The sequence below is a fragment of the Phalangium opilio genome, unplaced genomic scaffold (assembly GCF_054372755.1).
Source record: "Phalangium opilio isolate 3A_F unplaced genomic scaffold, DU_Popi_V2 ptg000048l_1, whole genome shotgun sequence".
Taxonomy (NCBI): domain Eukaryota; kingdom Metazoa; phylum Arthropoda; class Arachnida; order Opiliones; family Phalangiidae; genus Phalangium; species Phalangium opilio.
Window position 1 is genome coordinate 1,802,102 of NW_028324170.1, and position 26,847 is coordinate 1,828,948.

The following is a 26,847-nucleotide window of genomic DNA, read 5'->3' on the forward strand; positions in this document are numbered from 1 at the left end:
CCGCGGTACTATACCATATACACCCCATGACACGAAACAGCGGGAAACGACATCAGACAAGATTCTGAATGCCGCAGTTCGAATAGCTGCCCCAAGACTTTTCAAATGAACAAGGGGCTATAGATACCAGGAAATTTTCCAAGAGACCACCACTATACAGCCCTAGGGTCGCCTAAGGTTCCCCTTCCCATTTTATGGCCATACTTAACAATATACATACTTAGAACCTTACTACGTCTACCGCCTACAAAACTGACTCCTTTACAACCTTGTTAGGTTCGCGTTTAAAATTAAATGAAATATTTACAAATATTGTAGGAGCTTCTTTTGAGTCTAAAATATATAATACATCTTATAATTCAGGGACCCAGAGTTCTGGAAAGTCAGAAGATGGGAAGATGCTGGAGAAACGAATGGGAAGCTAAAGATCATCGGCGCGGAATGCGCGAGCCAGTCAAAGGAGAAGGGGGGGGGAATAGGAGCTTCGCGGAATATTCCCTAACAACGCAGCACGTGAGAAGGAGGAGGAGGAGCAGGAGGAGAGAAGGGGGAGCCCCTAACCTCCACGCGCTCTCTCGCGCTTCTATCTTATTTATCATCTTAGCCATTATTACCCCTTTACAAAGCGCGGGAAAATGGCTCGCTCTAACAATGAGATACGCACGAATTTATAACGACCTTCCGAGACACATTCGTGGAATACTTGGATCCCTTCTCCCCCTGGATTATTAGAGGTTCGGGATTGCTGTGACGATTTAACCCTATCACTATCCCCCGTATGTTAAAGGGATATCTTAAGCCTAATAGTATTAAATTATTAGGTCACGCTTTAAAACGTTAAAAGGTCAAATATTATTGGCATTTCCTAAATAACAGCTGCCTTCAAGGAAAATATATAGTCGTATTCATTTTGAGTGTTTATGTAAATTATATATAGTTGTACCATTATTTGTTAATATATGGTTCGAATTAAGGAGTTCTTAGGTCTATAATAAACAGGGTTGAATACGAAAAATATTAAGAATCAACTTCCTAGCTGGCTTTAAAAGGGTTTTGAATATCCATTTCGGGTGACTTTCCGTTAGATTTCATAAGGGCAAAAGTCAGTTGTCAATGATAACAGTGTTTTAACAAATCAGATCTTCGGGTTATGTTCTGAAACATATTTATGTTTTGAAAAGGAAACCTGATTTTTCCAGGCGTTTTTATGTCTTGTGGTAATGCTATCTAACAGCCGAATTTCTCTACTTTTATTCTCTAAAACAAATTGCAAGATAATAATTTCGGAGTCGAAATACTCCATCACGAAAACCATGTGTGGGTTTTTATTTCGGATAGAAGCAACTACTGGTTTGATATAAAACAGTGTTACCGAAATGGTTATAGGTAGTGGAAATAGTGTAAATAGTGTGGCAAATAAATTTGATAGAGTCATATAACGAGAGGGGTCCAAATATAGGCGTCCCCCCCTCGGGGCCAATCACGGGAAATTCTCCGATAACAAGATTGGGGTTTACCGTTCCGTTCCGTTCTTCGTGGTAGGGTTTTAGCGTAACACTGTCGCGGCTTGGCAATCCTAAATCTAGGAGGAAAACCTTCCAATTCCCTTTAATAAGATTATTGGACCGGGGGTGAGGAAATCGGGTTTACCGGGAGACGATAGCGACCGACGGCCGCGTTCCTCCAAATCCCCGCGTACAGATTCCCGAATCCCGCATGCAGAAGCTCCTGGGATGTCGCGACCGAAGATGGGTGAGAAGAGAAGCCACGGAAGGAAGCCTAACTAAAGGTTGAACGTGCGTTGAGAGACTATAGCTGTTAGAGAACGAAACGGGGAAAGCTTTGATTTTGATCAAAGTCCTCAACTAGATGATAGCTAATCCGAGATATAAACACTACTTCCGATTATACGTGGTTACTTCCGAGTTCCGTGTGTTTAAGACGGAAACTCTGATTTTACAGGTTAAACCTTTCCCGTTATTGGCAGGTTAATATGGTTTAAATTAACAGTTAATAACGCCTTAAACGCGATTTAAATACAATTATATCGGGTTAGTATTATAACGAAGCATTGATGTAATTAGTAGCTTCTAATTATTTATTTTTTAGGTTACATATTGGAGGTAATTTTTAAAAAGAAACAGTAGAAAAGTAAACTACGTGTTCTTTCTCCCCGGTTATAAAATCACAATCCGTCCATACTTATAGAGTAGAAATTAACTTATGGTAAAGTCGAAAGAGAGAGAGAAACAAAGATACGTGGGCGCCATCTACACGCAAATCACTGAATTACGTCACGTTCCATTAAGAGACACAAAGAAAATATTCATAAAGAGAAGAAGAAGAAGACAGACACCGGAAGTGATATCACGTTCACGCGCAGAAAGCACAGAAACCAGAAAGAAAAATGAATCACAAACAACACGATGGGTTTTTTTTTTCTTTTTAATCTTAAGAAACGTAACAACGTAAAACTGAGCGTAATATTAAGACACGGTCCGAATAAAGGTTAAGAGAAGAAATTAGACGTCTAGAAAAGAGTATTTTAGAGGAATCGTGGAATGGTCGCTCGCAAAAGAGACAGAGAGTAAGGGAGAGAGAGAGATATCCTTGGCGCGTCTTTCTTGATGAGTCAAAAAGTCCTCAATGAATTTCGTAGCGAGCCAATAGTTGTATTTATAAAGGTTTGGGCTTGGCTGGCTAGTCAGTCGTCAAAGGGGGCGGGCGTACGGCCCAAGACTTAAAGGTTAGAGACGCGTAGATGGGGTCGCCAGCCCCATAAAGCCCCTCATCCCTTCCTTGCCAACGGGAGTAAGAACGGGGGCCCATTTTATAGGCCAGGGAAATAACTAGGGAACCGTAAAACGGAAAGAACCGGTGATGCAAAAGTTGCGGGCGGCTTTTCCTCATCGACGATTTTAGCCCCTTTTTCTCTCTCTCTCTCTCTGCCTGAAGAAGGGCAGGCAGGCAGGCTAGACGGGGCGAGCGCCCACTTCACTCCACTCAACTTTACCCTTAAGGCTAGCGGCAGTATCCCTACTCCCGACCCCCAATTTCCGTGTCTATGACTTCTACAAGAATTTTTCTTTCATTGGTTATTTATGAGGAGACTCGGAACGATGGGGCAGCGACTGAAACCATGGCCATGGCCATGGTCCAGATCGTATCATATGGAATGCGCAACCCCCTGATTTATTTCGTAAAAGGCCGGGAGATATGCAACAATGATGACAAAGGCGAATAAGATGAATGGGGGAGGGGACACTCGTTAGTTAGGTAACGAGAGTAAGTTTAATGAGGTGGTCGGGGTTTATTATATTTTGTGGGGTAATATTTCACTTGATGATAATATCTATTAATTTTTGTAGTTTCTTTTTGTAATTACGAAATTAAGTTAAGTGTTATTTATTTCCAAGCCCCACCAAACGCGTCGATAACCAGTATAGAGATATCTCAGTTGTGACGTTAGTGCCTAGGTAAAACGTCACGGGCTTAGCTTTGGTAGTGGGCGGCCATGTTTGGTACCGCTTTGGTTCTATGAGCAAATAGCATGGGTGACGTCACACCAAGGCGTCTGAGATAGATCTATAGGCCTACTATATTTCGCCAATTTACCCAAAATAGCGGTGATCGGTGATCGCAGTTTACCAGAAATATGTACTCACCAACTGCTTACATGTTCGTCGATCACCTGTTGATTTGTCCTCTGGTGATCCATGGTTCCTTCCATGGTAGAAGTCCACGCGAAATCACGATGTCTAATATTTGGGTGTATTTGAACTCCGCCGAAGAGCGCTTAAAACTTGCGCAACTGTTTGGCGGATTTTTTTTAGCTCTAATTAAGGCCGAGGCTTATCAATTACATCTGCCCTTTCGAAAATACTATATTTAGAATATTTAACCTCATATCTAAATCAAATTTATACTGGAAAAACGTTTCTGGAAGTTCAATAAAGCTAATTTAATTAATATTTCCTGATTAACGGTAAAATTTACAACTTTAATCATAATTAGTGAAGCTTAACTACCATTCCATTCCGGTCACGACGTCGGTGGCTCAAACCGGACGTGGGTTGACCCCGGGGTCAATAGGAAGGAAGGAAAGGGAAATAAGCATTAAAAAAATTCTTCAAAAAATCAAAATTTTTCTTTTTAACGCATATTTCACTAAAAATTAACATAATTAATGGAAGATTATTATAAAATTTAAGGAAATGGTTCCGAATCTTTAATATTATCCTACTTTTTCTGATAAATATGAAAAAGAAAGCTTATAAAGAAGGGAAGAGTATGGTTGTATGGTGCGTGATAGGAAACCGGGGGGGGGGGTGTTAAGGGGCTCGATCCCCAAATCCTTAGGAAAAAAAAATAGGAAGGATGGATGAAGGAAATGCTCATTCGAGTGCGAAATTAAAGTCTCCTTTTTTTTCAGGGATTTGAAAGAGGAAAGCGTGCTCTGAATAGTAACTTTAGGTCCTGGCGCAAAGATCCGATACGATCAAATCTAACAAATAAACCTGACTATCGAAGAAGACGTATATCTTTTTCTTTAGAACACTTTTCATAAAATGAAAATGATTTTTTGTTTTATTTATTTATACATTGTTTTTAAGGTTAAAAACTATTTTTTTTATATATTTTACACTCATACCTTCGTTCAATCAATCTTTTATATTTATTTTTAATTAATAATAAATCCTAGAATTAATTAATTTGTTTTGTTTTTTGTTTGTTTCCACAGGTTTTCTTTTGTTTTTAAGTACATTATGTCGGAAATTAAAACTTAGTTTAAACCGACGCTAATTAGTCTTTTTTTGTTACACCCTTATCCCGTATTTCTTTTTACAGTGGAAAATGTTTAGTAAAAGCTTCGTTAATTAATTAATTATTATGGTTAGGTATATATTGTTTTATATTAATTTTTATCAAAGTTTCTTTTTTTATTACGAATTTTAATCAATTAAAAATGGTACTAAATTGGGGACCACCACGATATACTTCGTTATTTTAATTATCTAAAATTAGTGGTAATTGAGGGTAAGTTAGTTAACGTAAACAACAAAAACAAACATAATTTTTTTTATGATAATTCTGATATTATTAAGCCTAATAAACATACACTCGTGTTATATTTATAATTATTTAACATGTATAAACAATATTTGTTTGTTTAATTTCATATATAGCGCAATTTACAAATTTTCTTAAAATTAAAAATTAGCTCAAAAAGGAGATCACACTCAACTGATTCTCGAGGAACAATTATCATTATTTACTTATTTATTTATTTATATATATAAACAACCGGTTTCTGCCTTTTTTTTATCTCATCGTTACGTATTTTTAAAAATTATAATTAAAAACGAAGCCGTGTACATTCTAAAAATTTACAATCGTCAATACCGTATTTCGAAGAAGCGGCAATGAAAAATGATAATAAAAGCATATATTACACCCTGACCACGATTTTCTACACATATTTAATATAAAAATTCATGTAAATGCAGTGTTTGTTTGTTTGTTTAATTTAGAAATAAAAAGCACCACTGTTTGTTTGTATATTAGTTTTGTTTCTTTATTAGGGGAAGCCTAAACCTAGATAAGATTATGGCAGTATTTTAAATTAATTAGACCTATTTCAATTAAGCCTAAAATCTGAATATCCCGTCGAAATAGAGCTAAAATTATGCCTAATTTGAATTTGTTTTAAAATAAACTCGAATTAATCCGAATTACCTGTCAAAATAGAGTTAAAATTAAGCCTAATTTGAATTTGTTTTAGAATAAACTCGAATTAATCGGAATTGCCTGTCAAAATAGAGTTAAAATTAAGCCTAATTTGAATTTGTTTTAGAATAAACTCGAATTAATCGGAATATCCTGTCGAAATAGAGCTAAAATTATGCCTAATTTGAATTTGTTTTAGAATAAACTCGAATTAATCAGAATTACCTGTCAAATTACAGTTAAAATTAAGCCTAATTTGAATAAACCCGAATTAATTGAAAAATAGTCCAAAAAAAAGGGTTAACCCTAAAGAAACTTAAGCCTACTTTTGAATTTCGCGCGTGTCTAGACTGAGAACCAAATATTTGAGCTGAGTGGCGCCATCTATGAAAGCTGCCTCGAAATACTTTTGTAAACATTCCTACAAAAAAGCCAATATCGTCAAAATTTCTCTGTACACTCATTAACTCTAAATGGGTTTGGGAGAGTGGGGATGGGGCGGTAGATTAATATTAATTCTTTACTCAAATTCACCAATTAACGCATTCGCCTAAAAATTTAAGCTCGAAAAATGGGAGAGAAGATATAGTTCCTGTTATACCATACCATTACGTTAATTTGACAAATTTTTTCTTCCAATCTTTGGCATCATTTTAATTCGCGCAAAAAATGTCCGCGGCATCCCCATCTAACTTTTTATTATTCTTATTATTGACACGATCGATCGTTTCCCTCGATTTACTTTGTAATAATTATTATTTTAAACTGGTAAAAAATTTGATTTTCTCTTAATTGTTAATTAATCTAATACACGTATTTGGCATTTATTTCAATTTTTTTTTAATGAGCGTATTATTCTGTTTTATTTCGTAGGATTAGCGGTTTTCTTTTAAATGTCAATTAATTTTATTGTGGGGGGGGGGGGGTGAAATATTATTTTTAAAATCGTCATGGGGCCGACAAAACTATAATTAAACTATTTTAATCACGATTAAATATAGATATTTATGTGGGAGTTTAAATTTAAACCTTTTTTTCAATCGCCGGGGAAATAGTTTTATTAAATTTCGATTAAAAATAAAAAATAAATTTGGTATAAAAAAAAAAGAATTTTATATAAAAACCTAACGTTATATCACCAACAAATATATATATATTTATTTAATATATCTATGAAAATTATTTATAAGAGTTTTTTAACGTTTAAAAAAACACGATTCATATATAAAGAAAATATAAAATTATTGAATTTATTTTATTTTATTTATTTTAGGAAATAAAACCAATTTTACGATTTAATTAAATTCAATAAAATTATAACTAATTTAATATTAGTCCCAGCTAGAGAGGCGAATTTGTATTTTACCATAATTTACAATGGTAATAAATACCAATATATATAAATGCTTAAATTACCAAATTACCAAATTACCGATAAAAGTAATTTAATTATTTTTTCCCAAAATTTGGTAACTTTAAATTCCGCGTCTCTAGACATTAACTCCCAGCTGATCAAAACCCATAGTAATTAATTAAACATTAATTTTTGTACTGTTAATTGGGGGAAACGCAGCGGGAGTAGGAGGGTATTTATAAAGCGTTTTAAATTAATTAATTAACTAATTACATTTAATTTTCAAATTGTTTCCCCAAAAATTGATGATAAAAAACGAAACACAATTCAAACCTTTACGTTGCTCCTTGTTTCTTTGTTTGTTTGTCTGTCCATTTTATGGGAGGGGGGGAGAAGGGGGGTGGGAAAAGTTGTTTATTGTTTATAAAAAGCGTAAATATTAATTATTTGGATATCACGTTGAAGGGGCGTCACCATTATGGTGAGTTTTGGGGACTAGCTGGACATTGAGCTGGGAGACGAACTGTCGATTGTGTAGATTGGCGGCCGCTTGCAGCATTTGAGAGCTGTTTTGATTGGAGGTGGAGGAGGAGGAGGAAGGGGGAGGAACGGGTGAGGGGGCGGCCGAAGTGTCTTTCGAAGAAGAGACGTCTCCTTTCGATTTGTCCCGTAGAGCTAGTTGGTAGGCCACTTCGAAAGCTTGACCCAATGTTAGGATGATCTCCGTTGCCAAATCCTAAAGTTCCCAATCGCGCAAATTCACTTGTTAGTTTATAAAAAGGGATTTATCGCCCCTCCCCTTTTCAAGTATACGAAATTTTATAATCTTAATTAACTAAAACTCGCGGACACTTTATGATCATAATTAATTGAAACTCACGGAAAGTTCATTATCCTAAAGCGAAACTCATGGAAACTTTATAATTCTACACCGAAACTCGCGGAAACTTTATAATTCTACATCGAAACTCGCGAAAACTTTATAATTCTACACCGAAACTCGCGAAAACTTTATAATTCTACACCGAAACTCGCGAAAACTTTATAATTCTACACCGAAACTCGCGGAAACTTTATAATTCTACACCGAAACTCGCGGAAACTTTATAATTCTACACCGAAACTCGCGAAAACTTTATAATTCTACACCGAAACTCGCGGAAACTTTATAATTCTACACCGAAACTCGCGAAAACTTTATAATTCTACACCGAAACTCGCGAAAACTTTATAATTCTACACCGAAACTCGCGGAAACTTTATAATTCTACACCGAAACTCGCGGAAACTTTATAATTCTACACCGAAACTCGCGGAAACTTTATAATTCTACACCGAAACTCGCGGAAACTTTATAATTCTACACCGAAACTCGCGAAAACTTTATAATTCTACACCGAAACTCGCGGAAACTTTATAATTCTACACCGAAACTCGCGAAAACTTTATAATTCTACACCGAAACTCGCGGAAACTTTATAATTCTACACCGAAACTCGCGGAAACTTTATAATTCTACACCGAAACTCGCGGAAACTTTATAATTCTACACCGAAACTCGCGGAAACTTTATAATTCTACACCGAAACTCGCGGAAACTTTATAATTCTACACCGAAACTCGCGGAAACTTTATAATTCTACACCGAAACTCGCGGAAACTTTATAATTCTACACCGAAACTCGCGGAAAATTTATAATTCTACACCGAAACTCGCGGAAACTTAATAATTCTACACCGAAACTCGCGGAAACTTTATAATTCAACATAGAAACTAATGGAAACTTTATAATTCTACATCGAAAATCGCGGAAACTTTATAATCCTACACCGAAACTCGCGGAAATTTTATAATTCTACATCGAAACTAATGGAAACTTTATAATTCTACATCGAAACTCGCGGAAACTTTATAATCCTAAACCGAAACTCGAGGAAACTTTATAATCCTAAACCGAAACTCGCGAAAACGTTATAATCCTGAACTGAAATTCATATGATATAAAACCATATAACCTTCATCTAAAACTCATGGAAATATTATAATCCTAAACCAAAACTCATGGAAACGTTATAATCCTAAACCAAAACTCATGGAAACGTTATAATCCTAAACCAAAACTCATGGAAACGTTATAATCCTAAACCGAAACTCGTGGAAAAGTTATAATCCCAAACCGAAACTCATATGATATAATAATAATAATAATAATCTAAGCTTTGCCATAAATTCATGGAAATGTTATAATCCTAAACCAAAACTCACATAATGTAAATACATACTCAAGGAAACATTAAAACTCTTAATAAAAAAACTCATATTAAGTATATTAAATAAAAGGACGCAATTTGCAATTGTACTCACAGTATTCTGAGCGCTGAAAACGTGACAATAGTGATTATTAGTTTGATGCTCTTTGGTGATGTACGCAAAATGATCCAAATCTTCGGCATCCTGACACGCGCAATGAATATTCCTGATTTCGTGTTCGCAAACCACTTGCTATTAAACGAAACCACACAAAACCCAAAACAATTAATATTAATATTAATCCCTTAAAACTCCTTAATTAACTACTAATAAATAATTACCTGAGATTGAGCGTCGATAAACTTGACTCCTTGATGGGATATGGATAAAATTACGTATGGAATCTTAGCGATATCCCGAGTCGACGTTTTAAGTTTTTGAATACTTTTACGCGACGACTCCATTCCTTTTAATTCTTTGACTAACGTCGAGCCCAAATACTGCAACAAAAATTAAAACCAACACCTTAAATTGAACACAGCCCCTAATGAACCCAATTAATTATTAGAGTCCTAAGGAAACCTTGATGAACCTAATTAATTATGAAACCTTGATGAACATAATTAATTATTAGAGTTCTAATGAAGCTAATTGTTAGACCTGATTAATTATTAGAGTTCTAATGAAACCTTGATGAACCTAATTAATTATTAGAGTTCTAATGAAACCTTGATGAACATAATTAATTATTAAAGTTTTAATGAAGCTAATTGTTAGACCTGATTAATTATTAGAGTTCTAATGAAGCTAATTGTTAGACCTGATTAATTATTAGAGTTCTAATGAAGCTAATTGTTAGACCTGATTAATTATTAGAGTTCTAATGAAGCTAATTGTTAGACCTGATTAATTATTAGAGTTCTAATGAAACCTTGATGAACCTAATTAATTATTAGAGTTCTAATGAAGCTAATTATTAGTCACTGATTTATTAAAATTCCTCGTCGTACCTGAGCCGTGTAATTGCAACAATTTTGTACTAGGGTATCAGCGTCGTGTCTCCATTGCGCCGTCAAGAAAGAGGGCATGGCTCCGATGACTTGTTGAGGGGAAGTGAGAGAGACGGTCGTTCCCGGTTCGCTCATTAATTGCGTTGGCGGTCGAATTCTCAACGTGTCCGAAATGGAGGAAGCTCCCGAATCTAAAGAATCCGCCGAATTGGGTGTCGAACGAGGGGTCACGTTACTGTAATCTTTAAAGAGGAAAGAATCCGTGCTAACGTCGTCCGAACTGTCGTCCAAACCCAATTCGCACAGAGTTAAATTCTGAAGAAAGATAACGTGACGAAAGAAATGGTTAGATTCAAGTTCCCTGACTTTCGTGGTCTATTTTTAAAATTCCCAGACATTTTTCGTCTATTTTTTAAAATTCCCTGATATTTTTCGTCTATTTTTAACATTCCCTGATATTTTTCGTCTATTTTTAACATTCCCTGATATTTTTCGTCTATTTTTAACATTCCCTGATATTTTTCGTCTATTTTTAACATTCCCTGATATTTTTCGTCTATTTTTAACATTCCCTGATATTTTTCGTCTATTTTTAACATTCCCTGATATTTTTCGTCTATTTTTAACATTCCCTGATATTTTTCGTCTATTTTTAACATTCCCTGATATTTTTCGTCTATTTTTAACATTCCCTGATATTTTTCGTCTATTTTTAACATTCCCTGATATTTTTCGTCTATTTTTAACATTCCCTGATATTTTTCGTATATTTTTAACATTCCCTGATATTTTTCGTCTATTTTTAACATTCCCTGATATTTTTCGTCTATTTTTAACATTCCCTGATATTTTTCGTCTATTTTTAACATTCCCTGATATTTTTCGTCTATTTTTAACATTCCCTGATATTTTTCGTCTATTTCTAACATTCCATGATATTTTTCGTCTTATTTTAAAATTCTTAAACTTTGCGCGAACTTTTATGCAAAACCCCCCATTCTTATCCTCACTGGTCTCAAGATTGACTTACCAATTTGGTTAAATCAAGATCCCCTAGATCGGTGAAATTCCTGTCAGTGGACCTATCCCCCAAGGAGGCGAGAATTCTCTTTTGATGTCCTATTTTGGTAATTTCGAGGACAGTGTTGAGTTCGACTTCCCATAGTTTGGCCACCCTGTCCATGTCGGTGAAACCGTTTCTGTGGAAGACTTCTTGATACTGGGAGAGTCTGAGAGATCGTAGCCATTCGTTCACGGAGATTGAGAGTTTCTCTTGACTAGAGGCGTCCAGCAACGGTTTGACGGCCACTGGCAATTTACGCGCAGAATTAACTAATATCCTTCGATGTTCGGCGCTCGAAACGCCAATATCCAGCAAATCTTGCTCTTCCAGCATGTTATTCCCCTACAAGGACGCCGCGCAACGCAATTAGTCCCCAGAAACGTGGCCAATTACCGAAGATGGCGCTAATATTAAGACGTACCAAAAAGTTGACATCGTCAAAACCATTAATTACGAGGATATTCTCGTATTCTGATAAACCGACTATTCGAAGCCATTCTTCGATGGTTGTAAAGCGGCTGGGACCATCAGAGTTTAGCTCCGATTCTGAAGTCAAATCAAATCCCCCCAAAACACTTAGTTCAGAACTTTCTCTTTGAACTCGTCGGGACATTACAAGAATACCTTTTCTTAGAACATTGGCGAAATGTTCTTCAATTTCCTGAGCAAAGACCGATTCTCTGGCGATACCGCTCCCGAACGAAGCCATAATATCAGCTATCTCCGCCCACTCGGCATTCTCGTCAAAGGGACTCATGACCGCCAGGGAGGAAGAGCCCCTTTTGTTCGCCTCTCCTTTCGTATCGGAGGCATTCTGACCACCACCACCGCCGCCACCACCACCAGAGTCTTTCCCGCTAACTAAGGACACCATCTTCAACGCCCGGCCGTCTTTGGTCACTGTCACGTTCTCGTAAACGTTCTTTGGTCTTTTGGAATGTTGACTCTTGCCACCGGATTTTACACCATCGCGATATTTATGGGGAATTATCGAGCCTCGACACAATCCTGAAAAGCGAAAGCCAACAAAATACCGTTCCTATCACGTGACACGCAACTTTGAAGCGTCATAACTCTAGTTTAAAACGAAGGTCAGGGAAATCCTTCGAAGGTAAGATAGCCCTAATTGTCCTCTATGGAATGATCCTAAATAATTAGGCCTAGCTCAATTAGGTTCCGAGATAATCAACTTTGAATAAAACCGAAGCGCCATTTTCAAAGGGGTCACACACCCGAAACACCCCACTTTGAACCGCAATAACTCTTGTTTACCAACAAGTCCATTAAAATCATTCGAGGCTAAGATAGCCTTAATTGACCTCTACGTAATGATACTAAATAATTAGGGCCAGCTCAATTAGGTCCCGAGATAATCAACTTTGAATAAAACCGATGCGTCATTTTCATAGGGGGCCACACGCCCGAAACGACCCACTTTGAAACGCCATAACTCTTGTTTACCAACATTTCCAGTGAAATCCTTCGAGGATAATATAGTCTTAATTGACCTCTACGTAATGATACTAAATAATTAGGCTTAGCTTAATTAAGGCCCGAGATAATCAACTTTGAATAAAACCGAAGCGTCATTTTCATAGAGGTCCCACGCCCGAAACGCCCCACTTTGAACCGCAATAACTCTTGTTTACCAACAAGTCCAGCGAAATCCTTCGACAATATAAGAACCCTAACTGTCCTCTATCGAATGATACTAAATAATTCGGCTTAGCTCGATTAGGGTCCGAGATAAAAACCCTAAAACTGAATTCCGCCGCACTTAAAGTGTTAGTGACATAATTTTCGTCATCCTCAAACTTAAAATGCGAAAAAAATCCTTGAAAAATCTAGTTTATTATGATATGTTTACTTTTTTATTTGGTTTCGTAGCAATTTATTAAATTGCAATCAAAGTTTTGTGTTTGGAAAAGGCCTAGTTGAGATTTTCTTTCGTTTGATGACGTAGTAAGGAGAAATTTTCACTCTAGATGTCGCTCACGTGATGCGCCTGTTAGTGTCGCTGCGCCGCGTTAAGCCTAATTTATTCAGATTCGCGCGCGCGCCGCATTAGTAGACTCGGGAGTCTCGCGCTTGGCTTTTCCGCGAGATGCCGTGAGTGACGTATCAAGAAGAAAAACCCGCCAAAAATGTTCTCCGCAAAATTGCCTTTGTCCCCCAAATTTCAAGTTTTCAAAGTGTTTTTTCTGTGTTTTCCCTCATAATTAAATATTATTCAAGCATATTTTTGGAATCAGAAGAGTTTAAACTCTCAAAAAAGTAAGGTTTTCTTTAGATTTGAGATTATTTTTAAATCACGTCGCTATTCCTTTAACTGGCTTCCGTTGGTTTGGGGAGGGTGGTGTTGTCTAAAACAAGCTTATAACGTACCAGCAAATGGATTATCCTCTTGCACCTCTTGAATGTTATCTGTGGCGACGGATTTGCTTTCCTTCCTAAGCGTGAGCCGAATTTGTCCGTTCCCCTCGACAGTCGCGCAAATTTCCTCGTCAGTCAATGTCTCAATGTCACGCGACAAACGCTTACTATTCCGATATTCCTTTAATTGGAAAAAAACAAACGACGTGAAAACGATCATTAGACACTTGTCGCCCGAAAGAACTGAGTCGGAACCATTCTCGTAAACCGGTTATTGTATTAGATAAAAGAAAGAAAAATATAATAAGTGATAAAAGATTAGATAAAAAACTAAAATGAAAAATATAACAGGGAAATAATAATATAAATATAATAAAAGTTGGTTTAAAATAAATTTCAAATGCGATATAAGGATTTTTGTTTTCAAAATTCCCTGACTTTTCAAGGTTTTCCCTGACCAGTAAAGTCAAAATTAGCGAACTTTATCAAGATAAGTTTATACTGGTTGCCTTTTATATGCCTATTACTGGCTAGTTTCGCTCACACTCCAATGTTACGTTGATAAAAAGAATTAGCGTCAAAACCAACTAAACTATAATGATCATTAACGGAATGCAGACACGTACAGTTAAGTTTCTAGACCTCAAAACAATTATGGTTCGCACATACGCGAAACCGCCGAGATTAACTATCGAGATAAATTTGTAATTCAATAAGGCGTTAGAAAGAAGAGACGCCTTTCCTTTCCTCTGGCTTTTATAAACGCAGCGTGTTGCTATTACCTCAAAATTTCTATATATATATTTCCCAACATCCCAAAACCACAATTATTCTAATTTTGCTCTCATTTCAGCGGATGTAAATTTTGGATCGTCGAATAGAGGAAGGTTTGGGTGGGCTATACTCTAGTCTAAGAAATTCACCGTATCTATTAAAATTGCCAAAGTTCTGACCCACGTGGAACTTCGGGCATAAAAATTAATTTTACTAAAGACTTAATTACTCGAGTTCTAATTGTTGTAGAACCATGTATTTGGACAATTGTATCTACGATACCCTCAAAGAATTTTCACCTAGTATATAAATTACCAAAGTTCTGACCTATCAAAGTTTGTCTATTTCTTAGCTGTTAAAAATGAGTTTTACCAGAAGGAGATAATAGAAGAAGGATGACACTCTATATTCTCTAAACACTTTAGTTATGTAACGTCATTCTTCCGAGGCTCACCCTTTTTGTTTGCTTTCCCGCTCATCTAACTTCAGATGGGCATCGCACCGTAAGGTGAATTCTATAATTGTTTAGCACTAAATCCCCAGCAATCAACCCACAAACCTCGTCTTGGGATGGAACAAAAATCCACAAGCGCGTCTTGCCAAACGCTTATAGAGTATCAATGAGGGAACTATTTGTCGCATAGGTGGTTAGGTTTAGAAACCTTGCTCCAACTGTTCCGATGTTGGGAAGAGTGACGTTACACTTACCCCGCTTTGTGGTACACTTCTCTCGAAGAGAAGTATTATACACTTCTGATTTTACTAAAAGCTTAATTACTCGAGATCTAATTGTTGTAGAGCCATGTACTTGGTACCGTTTGATAGGGCACAACTGTATCTACGATACCCTCGAAGCATTTTAACCTTGCATTTAAATTACCACAGTTCTGACCTATCAAAGTTTGTCTATTATTGTTCAAACTATTCAAAGCTGTTACAGTACAGATAAGAAAGGTATCAGTCAAAAACAAAGCCTGTTTTGTGTAAAGATAGTCTGGGTCCAAATTTAGACAAACATTTTCAAGTATTCACGCACGATGCACGCGTGAGACGGTACGGTATAAGTCCCAAAACTATTTACCCTCGCGAAATAACTACGCGCATATACAGCCAGCACTGGTAAAAACACGCAGGGCGGCAGGGTAGGGTAGGGTCTCTCCGCATCTATTTATTCCATCCTCCCCCGCGTTGTTCCCTCCTACTTCATCCAAAAAGGGGCAGAAAACCAAGAGCGCGGAGACAACAAGGGCTTTTTCATAATAAAATGGATCGCAGGAATTCTTTAAGTGATGACGTAAAAATAATTACTAGTACACGATAAAAATTAATAGGCTCTCAAATAACTAACTACAAGATAAATATGAAGTCTTGCGCAAAACTTGCAACACAAGTTCAAAAAACATTTCTGGCAAACCATTATAGACTAATTTTATCTTAGTTTAAACGGTTTAAAAGAATTGAAATTGACAGCTACGCAAAAAAAAAATATTTTTTTTTCTTTTCTTTTTTCTTTCTTTTTTTTTGGAGCAGGTACAAGATTTCAAGCCTTTGAGTAATGTTTTAGTAAGAAACTTACAACTACCAGCTTTCTACACGTGCAAAAAACCGGTTTTACTTAATTTAAGGGTACTTAAAACTAATTAAAGTAGATGTTTTTCATATTTAAAAGTGTAAAAGTAGTTTAACGTGTTAAAAAAGCGGTAATTTCAAATATAACCAGTATTCTCGCTTAAATTCAAATTATTTCACGCTATATATTACTACTTTAAGCGAACTTAACTAAACCATGGGTTAAATTTAAATACCTTAAAGTTAAGTTAGTTAATTACGCTAACAGAAATTAAGAATAATTTTAATCAAAGTGATAAAAGTCACGATTTAAATCCAACTTTCGCGATAAAACCATTAAAAGGCCTTATATACGCGTGATTAAGTTAAATTACAATAATTAAATTAATTATAAACATTTTCTTACCGTTAGACGAAAATTAGGCCTATTTTCAGCGGGAAATATTCAGAGAAAAGCACGCGCGCACCTTTCCGCGCGAAAGTTAACCCGATATAAAAAAAGGCCTAAAATGGGGGGAAAAACACTATATTTAGGGGGAAATAAATTCACCTTCAAAAAGACGGCGTAGTATTTTTTTTTTTTTTTCTTATCCAACCCCGTATCAATCTGACGTCTACCCCTCATTCATGTCACGCTGTTTTTTCAAGTGTTATCCTGTTATACGGTAAGAAAAGTTAAAACCGTTTCCCCCCCCCCCTCTCTGCTAAGTCTGGGGAAAAGCAAAACCCCATACTAAGAAAAGGAATCTAGACGACAGACATATCTAGTTACCCCCATTAGCATCCCTCCCTTAAATTTCTCCTCTTCCGCTGGAATAAACAATAACATTTACGCCCCTTTTCTATTCCCACTACGTATATTGAAATGATGTTATCTGTGTGTCTGTTCAGACGTAATTTCTCTCTTAAGTGATGGAATTAATTCTCTTTTGTTTGGAGAGTTAATTAAACGGTTTCGCTTGTTAAGAGAGGAGGAAAGGATGTACGTGCGCTTTGCATAAGGGACTTCCGGTGGGTTGATTATGATAAGGAAATGACTAGCTAATTAATACCCAACGTTTACTTTCCACCCACTTAGAAATCCCCCCCCCCGAATGTATGAATATAAATTAGGTTTTAAAAATAGACTAAATTAGGTTTTAAAAATAGACTAAATTAGGCTTTTAAAATAGACGAAATTAGGCTTTTAAAATAGACGAAATTAGGCTTTTAAAATAGACGAAATTAGGCTTTTAAAATAGACGAAATTAGGCTTTTAAAATAGACGAAATTAGGCTTTTAAAATAGACGAAATTAGGCTTTTAAAATAGACGAAATTAGGCTTTTAAAATAGACGAAATTAGGCTTTTAAAATAGACGAAATTAGGCTTAAATAATAGACGAAACTGGGCTTAAATAATAGACGAAACCAGGCTTAAATAATAGACGAAACCAGGCTTAAATAATAGACGAAACTAGGCTTAAATAATAGACGAAACTAGGCTTAAATAATAGACGAAACTAGGCTTAAATAATAGACGAAACTAGGATTAAATAATAGACGAAACTAGGCTTAAATAATAGACGAAACTAGGCTTAAATAATAGACGAAACTAGGCTTAAATAATAGACGAAACTAGGCTTAAATAATAGACGAAACTAGGATTAAATAATAGACGAAACTAGGATTAAATAATAGACGAAACTAGGATTAAATAATAGACGAAACTAGGCTTAAATAATAGACGAAACTAGGCTTAAATAATAGACGAAACTAGGCTTAAATAATAGACGAAACTAGGCTTAAATAATAGATAAAATTAGGCACAAATAATAGACCAAATTAGTCTTTAAATAATATACAGTATTAGGTTTAAATAATAGCCGGAATTAGGCTTAAATAATAGACAAAAATAGGCTTAACAAATAAAAGAAATTAGGCTTAAAAATAGACGAAATTAGGCTTACCACAGTTTGAATATCTTCCTCTAAACCTTCGTCTGAAGAATCCTAACATTTTTGATGGAGCCCAGGAAGGAGGTTGACAAATAATAAATAAATAATACATGCAAATAAACAAATAAAAAAAACATGCGGGAAAAATTAAAAATTTGCAAAATAATAATAAATTTAAAAATACAAAAAAATATCATAATTCTATTATGTATGTAATGAGAAACCTCACATTTATAGACTTACAATTAAGCGTTATTTAAATGAGGTAAATATGTTTTTACCTGACTTAGAGGTCTGATTTTTTCGAGGATTCCGGTAACGGCGGTTCCTGGGGAAGGTGGCGGGAAATCTGGCGTCGGTGGTTGGTTGTAATGGGTCGGACTGAGCGGAATCTGAACGGTGGCTCTCTTGGCTTTAAGGTCCAAAGTGCTGGGTTTCGAAGGTATCTGAGGATGGTAGTTGGATATTCGGTGTTGGTTTCTCTGAACTCCAACCACGGCTGAAGTATCGCTAGCGGATCGACCGTGAGTCAGTAAAGTCGGTGTACTCTTTGTTAGGAGGTAGTTTGTATACGAATTTGTCTGGAAAATTTTAATAATAACGTCATTTGGTTTGAAGTATTAAGTTGTTGTTGCTTTTAAGCCTACTTTGACCTACAAGGAACCCTAATTGTTAAGCCTACTTTGACCTACGAGGAAACCTAATTGTTAAGCCTACTTTGATCTACAAGGAAACCCAATTATAAGTCTACTTTGGCCTACAAGGAACCCTAATTGTTAAGCCTACTTTGATCTACAAGGAAACCCAATTATAAGTCTACTTTGGCCTACAAGGAACCCTAATTGTTAAGCCAACTTTGACCTACAAGGAACCCTCATTATTAAGCCTACAATGACCTACAAGGAATCCAAATTGTTAAGCCTACTTTGATCTACAAGGAATCCAAACTGTTAAGCCTACTCTGACCTACGAGGAATCCAAATTGTTAAGCCTACTTTGACCTACAAGGTATCGTAGTTGTTAAGCCTACTTTGACCTACAAGGTATCGTAGTTGTTAAGCCTACTTTGACCTACAAGGTATAATAATTGTCAAGCCTACTTTGACCTACAAGGTATAATAATTGTCAAGCCTACTTTGACCTACAAGGAATCCAAATTGTTAAGCCTACTTTGACCTACAAGGAATCCAAATTGTTAAGCCTACTTTGACCTAAAAGGTATCCTAATTGTTAAGCCTACTTTGACCTAAAAGGTATCCTAATTGTTAAGCCTACTTTGACCTAAAAGGTATCCTAATTGTTAAGCCTACTTTGACCTAAAAGGTATCCAAATTGTTAAGCCTACTTTGACCTAAAAGGTATCCTAATTGTTAAGAATACTTTGAACTATTTCCTGAGCTATTTCGTGTTACTTTTGAAGCCTAAAATTTAACCTAGTGAATAAAACGTAATTAAAAAACTCACTTCGAGTCCGGAAGATAATTTTCCACTGGCGATATCGTCGTACAGAGTGCTGAAAGGCGAAGGAGTATTTGTATTTGGAGCGCCAGTTCCACCGCCATTTGTCACGATTCCCCTATCAAGAGCCTCTAACTCGTTATCAGACTGTCCCCCTCCTTCGTAACTGGTCCTTCTCTTCATATCGACGTAATCGTCCCTAGACATTTTGCTTCCCCTGGACGCGGATGACCGTCCTGAACCCGGAGCCGAAGTTGCCAAACACAAATACTCGTAACCCGAACGCGGGGGATATTTCCCGACTGGAGAAACGGGGGCGATTGACCTTCGTGGTGGTTTAGCCGGAGGTTGAGGTTTGTTTCCTTGTCCCGTTGCCGCCGCCGAAGGATGCGATTGGAATGTAGACATTGGCAAATATCCGCCCGTCCAAGACGTTGAAGTCGAACCAGGCTCTAATTACGTTGCAAACGTTATCAAACGGAAATTAGACGCGAAAACTCGAGTGTTTCTAAGAGATTAGGCGTAAAAGGGGCTTACCCTGGTTTTGATAAGGGTCTGATAAGCGTTTCCCCGGTGGCATTTGAGAATGCGCGGAAGGGGGAGGAATTTCGTATAAAATGGCGTCCGATTCCAGAGATCTGGATGCCCTGTACATTCCCGATGTTCTCTGTCCCTGAAGGTGATAACTAGAGTCGATAGGGAGGGGGGAAACCCTTTGCAAAGAGGCGGCCGATGAATGCGCCGAATCCTGAACATTATAACCACCCCCTGGCATTTGAGCCGGTGACGGCGTTTCGTAGAGAGACGGGCTACGACTACGCGATTCGAAACTAGAATCGTGAGATTTGGCTAAAGGAGGCGTTTGGTACAATTGATCACTGGCCCTTTAACCCCCAAAAAATGAACATTAAGTTAATTTAAGTCACTAAGTTAATTAATTTAAATTTAAATTTTCTTACCCGGAAGATCTTTTGCTCCCTGAATTGGAACTAGGAGGATTGGCTAGTCTGGGAGGCGGTGGCACTTCGTAATAGCCAAACAACTCGGATCCTGGACTGCTAGAAGATCTAGGTGGTGACCTACCAGCGGCCGAAGCCGGATGTAAGAATGGTGGAAGCGGGACGCCACCTCCCAACGCCCCTGTCATGTGACTCCCGTGCAAATGAGGAGGTCGTTCTGGCACCAAAACATTGGCGTAGGAACCCGAATCGGAAAGGAAACCAGGCGGAGGTGAAATAGATGGAGGTGATTCCATCTCGTCGTCCGTCATGACTAGAGTCGTGTGTTCTAAAGAGAACACGCCATCGCGTTCACCATCAAAATGGCGGACGGAAATAGGTCGTCAACTTACCTTTAATAAGGCGCCTAGTTTGCTTTGAAATTGCCGTGTTAAGATCATCCAATAGATCAAAAACGGTTCTCTTTTTGCAATCTTCGATGTTAACATCCACTCCTGTACAAAAATAATTAATATTTCAAGTACTTCCGAGGAGAGACAACCTAAAACTTACGATAATCGAGAAGATGTTTAACAACTTCAATCTTTCCAAAGAGAGCGGCTTCGTGTAAAGCGCTGCCAGTCTCCGTCTGAAAAGGAAATGCCAAATTAAAAACAATAATATTAGGTTGTCAAATTTATCAAATAAAAGGAGTTAAGCGAACGAACTTTGTATCATCATCAACAATAAATCCAAGTTTAAAAAAGAAACTTACAACCAAATTGACATCGAATCCGGCTTCCAACAAGACTTTCACAACGTGTTTATGACCATTTCGAGAAGCTAAGTGTAACGGAGAGTGTTTTTGCGTATTATTTCTAAGCAGTTCCGGTCGATGTTTAACCAATAATTCAACCGTTTCCAAACGACCGTACTGAGCGGCCAAATCCAATGGAGATTCCTCTTTGAGATTACGAACCGAAGCGTCACTTCCATGCTGCGTTATACAATTGTTTATATTGAAAAATAAATAATGAAACCGTATAATTCATTCCCCCTTTAGTTGACTTATAGTTTTCAATTGAAATTACTTGTAAGAGAAGCGAAACAACTTCAGTGTGGCCATATTGAGCTGCGGAATGAAGGGCCGTTTCATGGTCGTGATTCTAAATATTCCGAAATATTTTAGATATTTAATCTATTCTATTTTTAGTCTTTGAGGGGCTTGGTTAGACCTTAAAAATACCGTGCACTCAAATCCATCTAAGCCCCTGAAAAACTATAACGACTGTAGTAGATACTAACGGATAAATTAACATTGGGAGTTGAAGGTCCTTGAACCAAGAGCAATTTAACAATTTCAGTATTTCCCGTCCAGGCTGCTAAATGAAGAGGCGTTGAGCCTTTATTGTCAACAACGTTGGTTGACGCCTCGTGAGCCAATAGAACAGATACAATGTCTCTGATTTTTTTATAACACGAATTAGAATTAAGTTAACTTTGACAAGTACTTGGACACTACTAAAAGAGACTATTACTTATGTCCATTTAAAGCCGAATGATGAAGAGAAGTGTATCCACTCTGATCTTGAGTATTTGCACCCGGACCTCGTCTCAAACTAAGATTTTAATTAAAATACTCAAATTCAATGATGAAAACGACTATCTAACATTGTAAACAAACGCCACATGCTTTAAAACATTTCAAATTTCGCGCGTATAATTCAGTCCACCAATTAGAGGCTGGAAATATTAGGCACATAACTTTAGCCGACTCGATCACGCGCTGACGACTATGACATAACTCAAGGAAAACTTGTCAACAGGCCCAGAAATAAGAAAACTTTGTTATAGGGCATGTGTCCAGTGATACCCCCTTTGACTGGAAATTTTATAGGACATTTTCCACTGGATTGTGCAAAAATTGTTTTCGCGTCTTCATAGTCAAGCTATCAAAACTTAGGAAAAATTTATTGGTCAAACAGTCCAGTGACCCCCTTAGTTTTTAACAAAATTATGGGATATTTTAAAATTTTATTGGACAATGTCCAGTGTCCTGTGTTTATTTCCGGCCCTGCTCGCTCACCATCACCAACATTACATCCCTGATTGGTAACAGGCTTGGAAATAAGGTTTATTTCTAAACTAGTCCTCCGGACCAGTGACTACTGACTCAAGGTGTCTTAAATATTAAACTGGTCCTAGAACCAGAGACCCTTTCCCTATTTATATCTCTACTGGTACCAGGATTCGGGTTAATAAAGGCAAAATTCAACTGGACTCCTGCAGTCGAAATTTATGTTAAAATGAAATTAATTAAAGTGATCCCCATATCAATTTTTAGTAAAAGTAGGAATTACTAAACTAGTCATTGGGACCAGTGACCCTCACGTTTTGTATAAAAAAATTGGTCCAAGCTATTAATAAACTGGCTTTTGACCAGTAAACCAGTCTTATTTCCTAGCATGCTCCCTCTCTTTCCATGTACGAAAATTTAAGTATTTACAGCTATATGCCGCGTAATTACTAAAGATTTATGAACAGTTTACTGCATTGAGGTTTATTGAATATATTTAAACAGAGTTTCAGGTAAAATGTCAATTATTTTGAATATAAAATTAGATATGTTTCGAGAGTGAGGCCCTCTTTATGTGGGTGTCAAGATTTTAATAGTCCAGAAATTTTCTTTCGTAGCTATCTTTGACTTGTGGGATTCTAGCTACCTAAGGATCGAACGTGAAGGTAGTTAGTGCCAATACCCATGTTCAAAGTATACATGCCCGTTCTTGACGGATATGGGTGCAATTTCTGAGGCCTGACAAAGGTTAAAAATATAAGATGCGCCATGAATGAAATCAAAAATGAATGAAACATCATAAATGTTATAACGACGTCTCTTATGATATTGCTAAGGGGCTGGAATTTAGGGTGACAGTTATAGTTGTAGGGTTAGACCTTGTGGAGTTATTAGTTAAGGATAAGTTACAAATTAACTACTGGAGCTATTTTATTTATACACTAGCTGTTACCCGCGGCGTCGCTCGCATGTAATAAGAACCGCCATCAAAATGATATAAAGAATGTGTAGATTTTACTGATGACTAGTATTTTCGTAGGAGCGAAGGCGCTCGGAGTTGCCCGTCGGGACCTTTGGTTTTGAGTAAAAAATTGGTCCAAGCTATTAATAAACTGGTTTTTGACCAGTAAAGTAATCTTATTTCCTAGCCTGATTGGTAATTTAAAAGAGCTCCATTCAGTTCAGTTTCAGTTCAGCTCAAGAAAAGCTTTACTGGTCAACCGTCCAGTGACCCCCTTAGTTTTTAAAAAATTTATGGGACATTCTAAAATTTTATTGGACAATGTCGAGTGTCCTGTGCTTATTTCCGGCCCTGCTTGTCAACCGTGATGCAAAAAAAATTCTTCCCCAAAACTGACTCCACGTGGTTTTAAATTTTTCAAATTTCCCGCTTAATGTGTGAGGCGGAAGTTAACCAATGAGCGGCTTTAAAAATTACGTAATTAATTAAAGGGCAGATGACTACTCAAGCTTGAAGCAAAAGTAGAAAAACCACTTTTTAATAACCAGGAAATGATTTAAAAATAGTGTAATTGGTTGGGAGATGGTACTACCACCATAACAAGTACATAATAGTATTAGTCCATTTTATCTCCGGCGTCTCCGCAGAGTTCTAAAGAATCTCGCGGCGTTTTCCGCGGGAAAAATATGGAGAGCAGCGTAGGAAATAAGGCGGTGGCAGGGTGGACCAGTTTAAAAATTGCCTGGTCCTGTTAAAAATAAAATAGGAGGGGGGGTCAGTGGTTCACGGGACCACTAAGAAAATTCAAGGGTACCCAGAGTCCAAACATCAACTCAAACATTTTAATTATCCAATATCCACTGTTTTAGTTTAGCAGACGACGTGCCCAAGTCAATGGTCATGGACCAGTTTATTTATTCCAGGTCAGAGAGGTCGATATCCTAGGCTAATGTCCAGTTTATAAAAATCCTTATTTCCCACCCTGATGGAGAGAGAGATTTTGTTTTAGCATAGCTAACTCGATCACGTTCGTGAGCAGTTGGGCCGTGGTTATTGTGATAACTGATTATAGTCAGGGCCGGAAATAAGAAAAAAATCTTATAGGACACGTGGCCAGTGACCCCCCCCCATTTGACTGGAAAAGTTATTGGACATTGTCCACTGGAGTGTGCTAAAATAGTGTCGTATCTTCATAGTCAAGCTATCAAAACTTCGGAAAATTTATTGGTCAAAATGTCCAGTGACCCCCTTAGTTTTTTAAAAAGTTATGGGACATTTTAAAATTTTATTGGACAATGTCCAGTGTCCTGTGCTTATTTCCGGCCCTGATTATAGTCTGCTCCATAATTGAAAAATGGCAGCGTGTATGCTGTATTCTTTAAAGTTATACTATACTTTCTTCCACGTTTAGAAGTTGAGGTTTCCAATTTAATTAAATATTATTGAAATTAAGCCTATTGCCTATATTGCCATATAGAAAACTTAAAAAACTTTACGAATGCTCTGTTTCTGAAAACGGAATGAATAGCAGCCGACGACAATCAGTTCAAAAAAAATAGTATTGAAATGAAAGGTGTCTGGCAGCATTGCACCTCCGAAAATGGCGTTACTTAAAATTTAATATAGACCAGTACTATTAAAATATTTCTAGTCAACCGAGATTTTTAATTTTGGGTTGTTTAAAATGTTACAAACGTTTGAAAAAACGTGTTTTCATAACATAAAAACTTGTTTTGCTTCCAAAAGTTAACACCAACTAGAACTAGGTGAATACCTAATTAAGCTTACACGCGGATTATTTAGTATTTTGAGTTGAAATTAATTTAGTCATATCTGATAAAGGAAAGGGTGTATTTAATTTCATATGACCTTGAAGGGTCATAAAACCGAGTCATAATATTTTTATGAAATGAACAAATTTATATAAGTCACGTTTCCTTCCTGAGTTGCAAAAATCATGCAATAAATAAAATAATAATGAAAAATAGAGTTTTGTTTAACTTTAACCTAAGTACAGATAGTTTAAACACATGGAGGATTCATACCACTTACACTAGGAGGCCGGGCTACTTGGAGGGCATAGACCCGTCTGCTTTTGTCTTCTAGGTAGCCTCGCCTTCTGGTGTAAATGGTATGAATCCTCCATGTCTGTAAACTATCTACTGGTACACTAAAACGTTTTGCCCTTTTCAATTCCCATATATATAGACTATTAAAAGTTGCCACCCTCTACCAGCTGCTTCATACTGTATATTTTTATAATCCAAACAATTTTATGACTAACAGATAAAGGTTTGAAACGTCAATGGTGGTATAGCTATCAGAATAAACATTATGACTTTAGGGATGACCCCTTTTTTATGATTATGGCTTTCAATTTTTGAAGTAGCAAGCCCCAAGAGCTCTTTCAAAAAGGTCCCTGAGCCTCGAGGGGTCATTGCCATGGCAACCAATCCACAAGGACTAAAAGGGGTACATATTTGACCCCATTTTAGAATTAAATTATAAATCAAAGAATCGAATTTTCAAATAATAATCAGAGAAATAAGGTAGAGGAAATTTAATAAGATGTTTTGACATTGAAAAATAATATCTAACAAGGAAAAATGGTTCTGTTATAAAGGTTTTATTGTAACAAATCTATATGTACAGACTTTAGTAGTCTTCAATTCAACATGTGATGAAATTTTGTATTTAACGCGTTATAAAACAATAGGGTAATTTCGTACATCTCGCCAAACGTAAATTAAGTTACAGACATTTGCAATGAATGCAGCGGACAGGCGTTGTATTGAGTCAAAACTAAATTAAAACAAACTAAAAAGGAGTGCACTATGCAATGCTGCAATAAATTATAAGCGATTTAAAGGTATGAAAAGCGCCAGATGTGTAGGTTCCTTCTATATTAGGCAAATCGGACTTAGGTCTACGGTCCGGGCTATAGTTACCTCGTCAAAGGTCAAGGATCCCGGGCCGCGGATAAGAACAATTAGCGTAAAAACGTACTATTAAGGCCTTGGCCTAGCCATTGACCTATCCTTCAGGGGCGGGAAAAGGGCTCGATACTAGCCGTCAATAATATTAAAAAAACTAGCGGTACTCACCTAGCCAAGGGACCAGTTTTCTTAGCTCGCTGACTTAATATTTTCTCAACAACGGCAAAGTTTCCGCTTCTAGCTGCTTCTAATAGCTCTTGCTCTTTACCCATGACGGTAAACGAGCAAGAAATCACGCTCTTTTATTAAAAATTTCCATCGTTTCAGTTACCTACACGCAAAACTATCACTTTCCCGGACATTGCTATCGGCAGCCATTTTGAAACTAATTAAAAATGCGAGAAAAAAAGTTGCGTTTATC

The 26,847-nt window shown here is 36.8% G+C and overlaps 1 protein-coding gene across 2 annotated transcripts; it reads right to left on the reverse strand.

Moving 5' to 3' along the window:
• Positions 1-4,558: 4,558 nt before the first annotated feature.
• Positions 4,559-26,822, reverse strand: LOC149673600 (ankyrin repeat and sterile alpha motif domain-containing protein 1B). 2 transcript variants are annotated; one of them, XM_089839215.1, is made up of 20 exons: positions 26,595-26,822; positions 21,991-22,071; positions 21,758-21,914; positions 21,544-21,618; positions 21,228-21,449; positions 21,026-21,101; positions 20,866-20,967; positions 20,474-20,801; positions 20,052-20,398; positions 19,521-19,966; positions 18,338-18,637; positions 18,069-18,110; positions 13,791-13,959; positions 12,030-12,413; positions 11,827-11,951; positions 11,373-11,747; positions 10,343-10,657; positions 9,674-9,832; positions 9,447-9,584; positions 4,559-7,817 (listed from the first exon to the last, which is right to left on the reverse strand). In XM_089839215.1, exons 1-20 carry the CDS (start codon positions 26,696-26,698, stop codon positions 7,536-7,538), a joined length of 4,227 nt encoding a protein of 1,408 aa, XP_089695341.1. In that variant the 5' UTR covers positions 26,699-26,822; the 3' UTR covers positions 4,559-7,535. The 2 variants fall into 2 exon arrangements, with proteins under 2 accessions (XP_089695341.1, XP_089695342.1); XM_089839216.1 differs by lacking the exon at positions 18,069-18,110.
• Between the last annotated feature and the right edge of the window lie 25 nt (positions 26,823-26,847).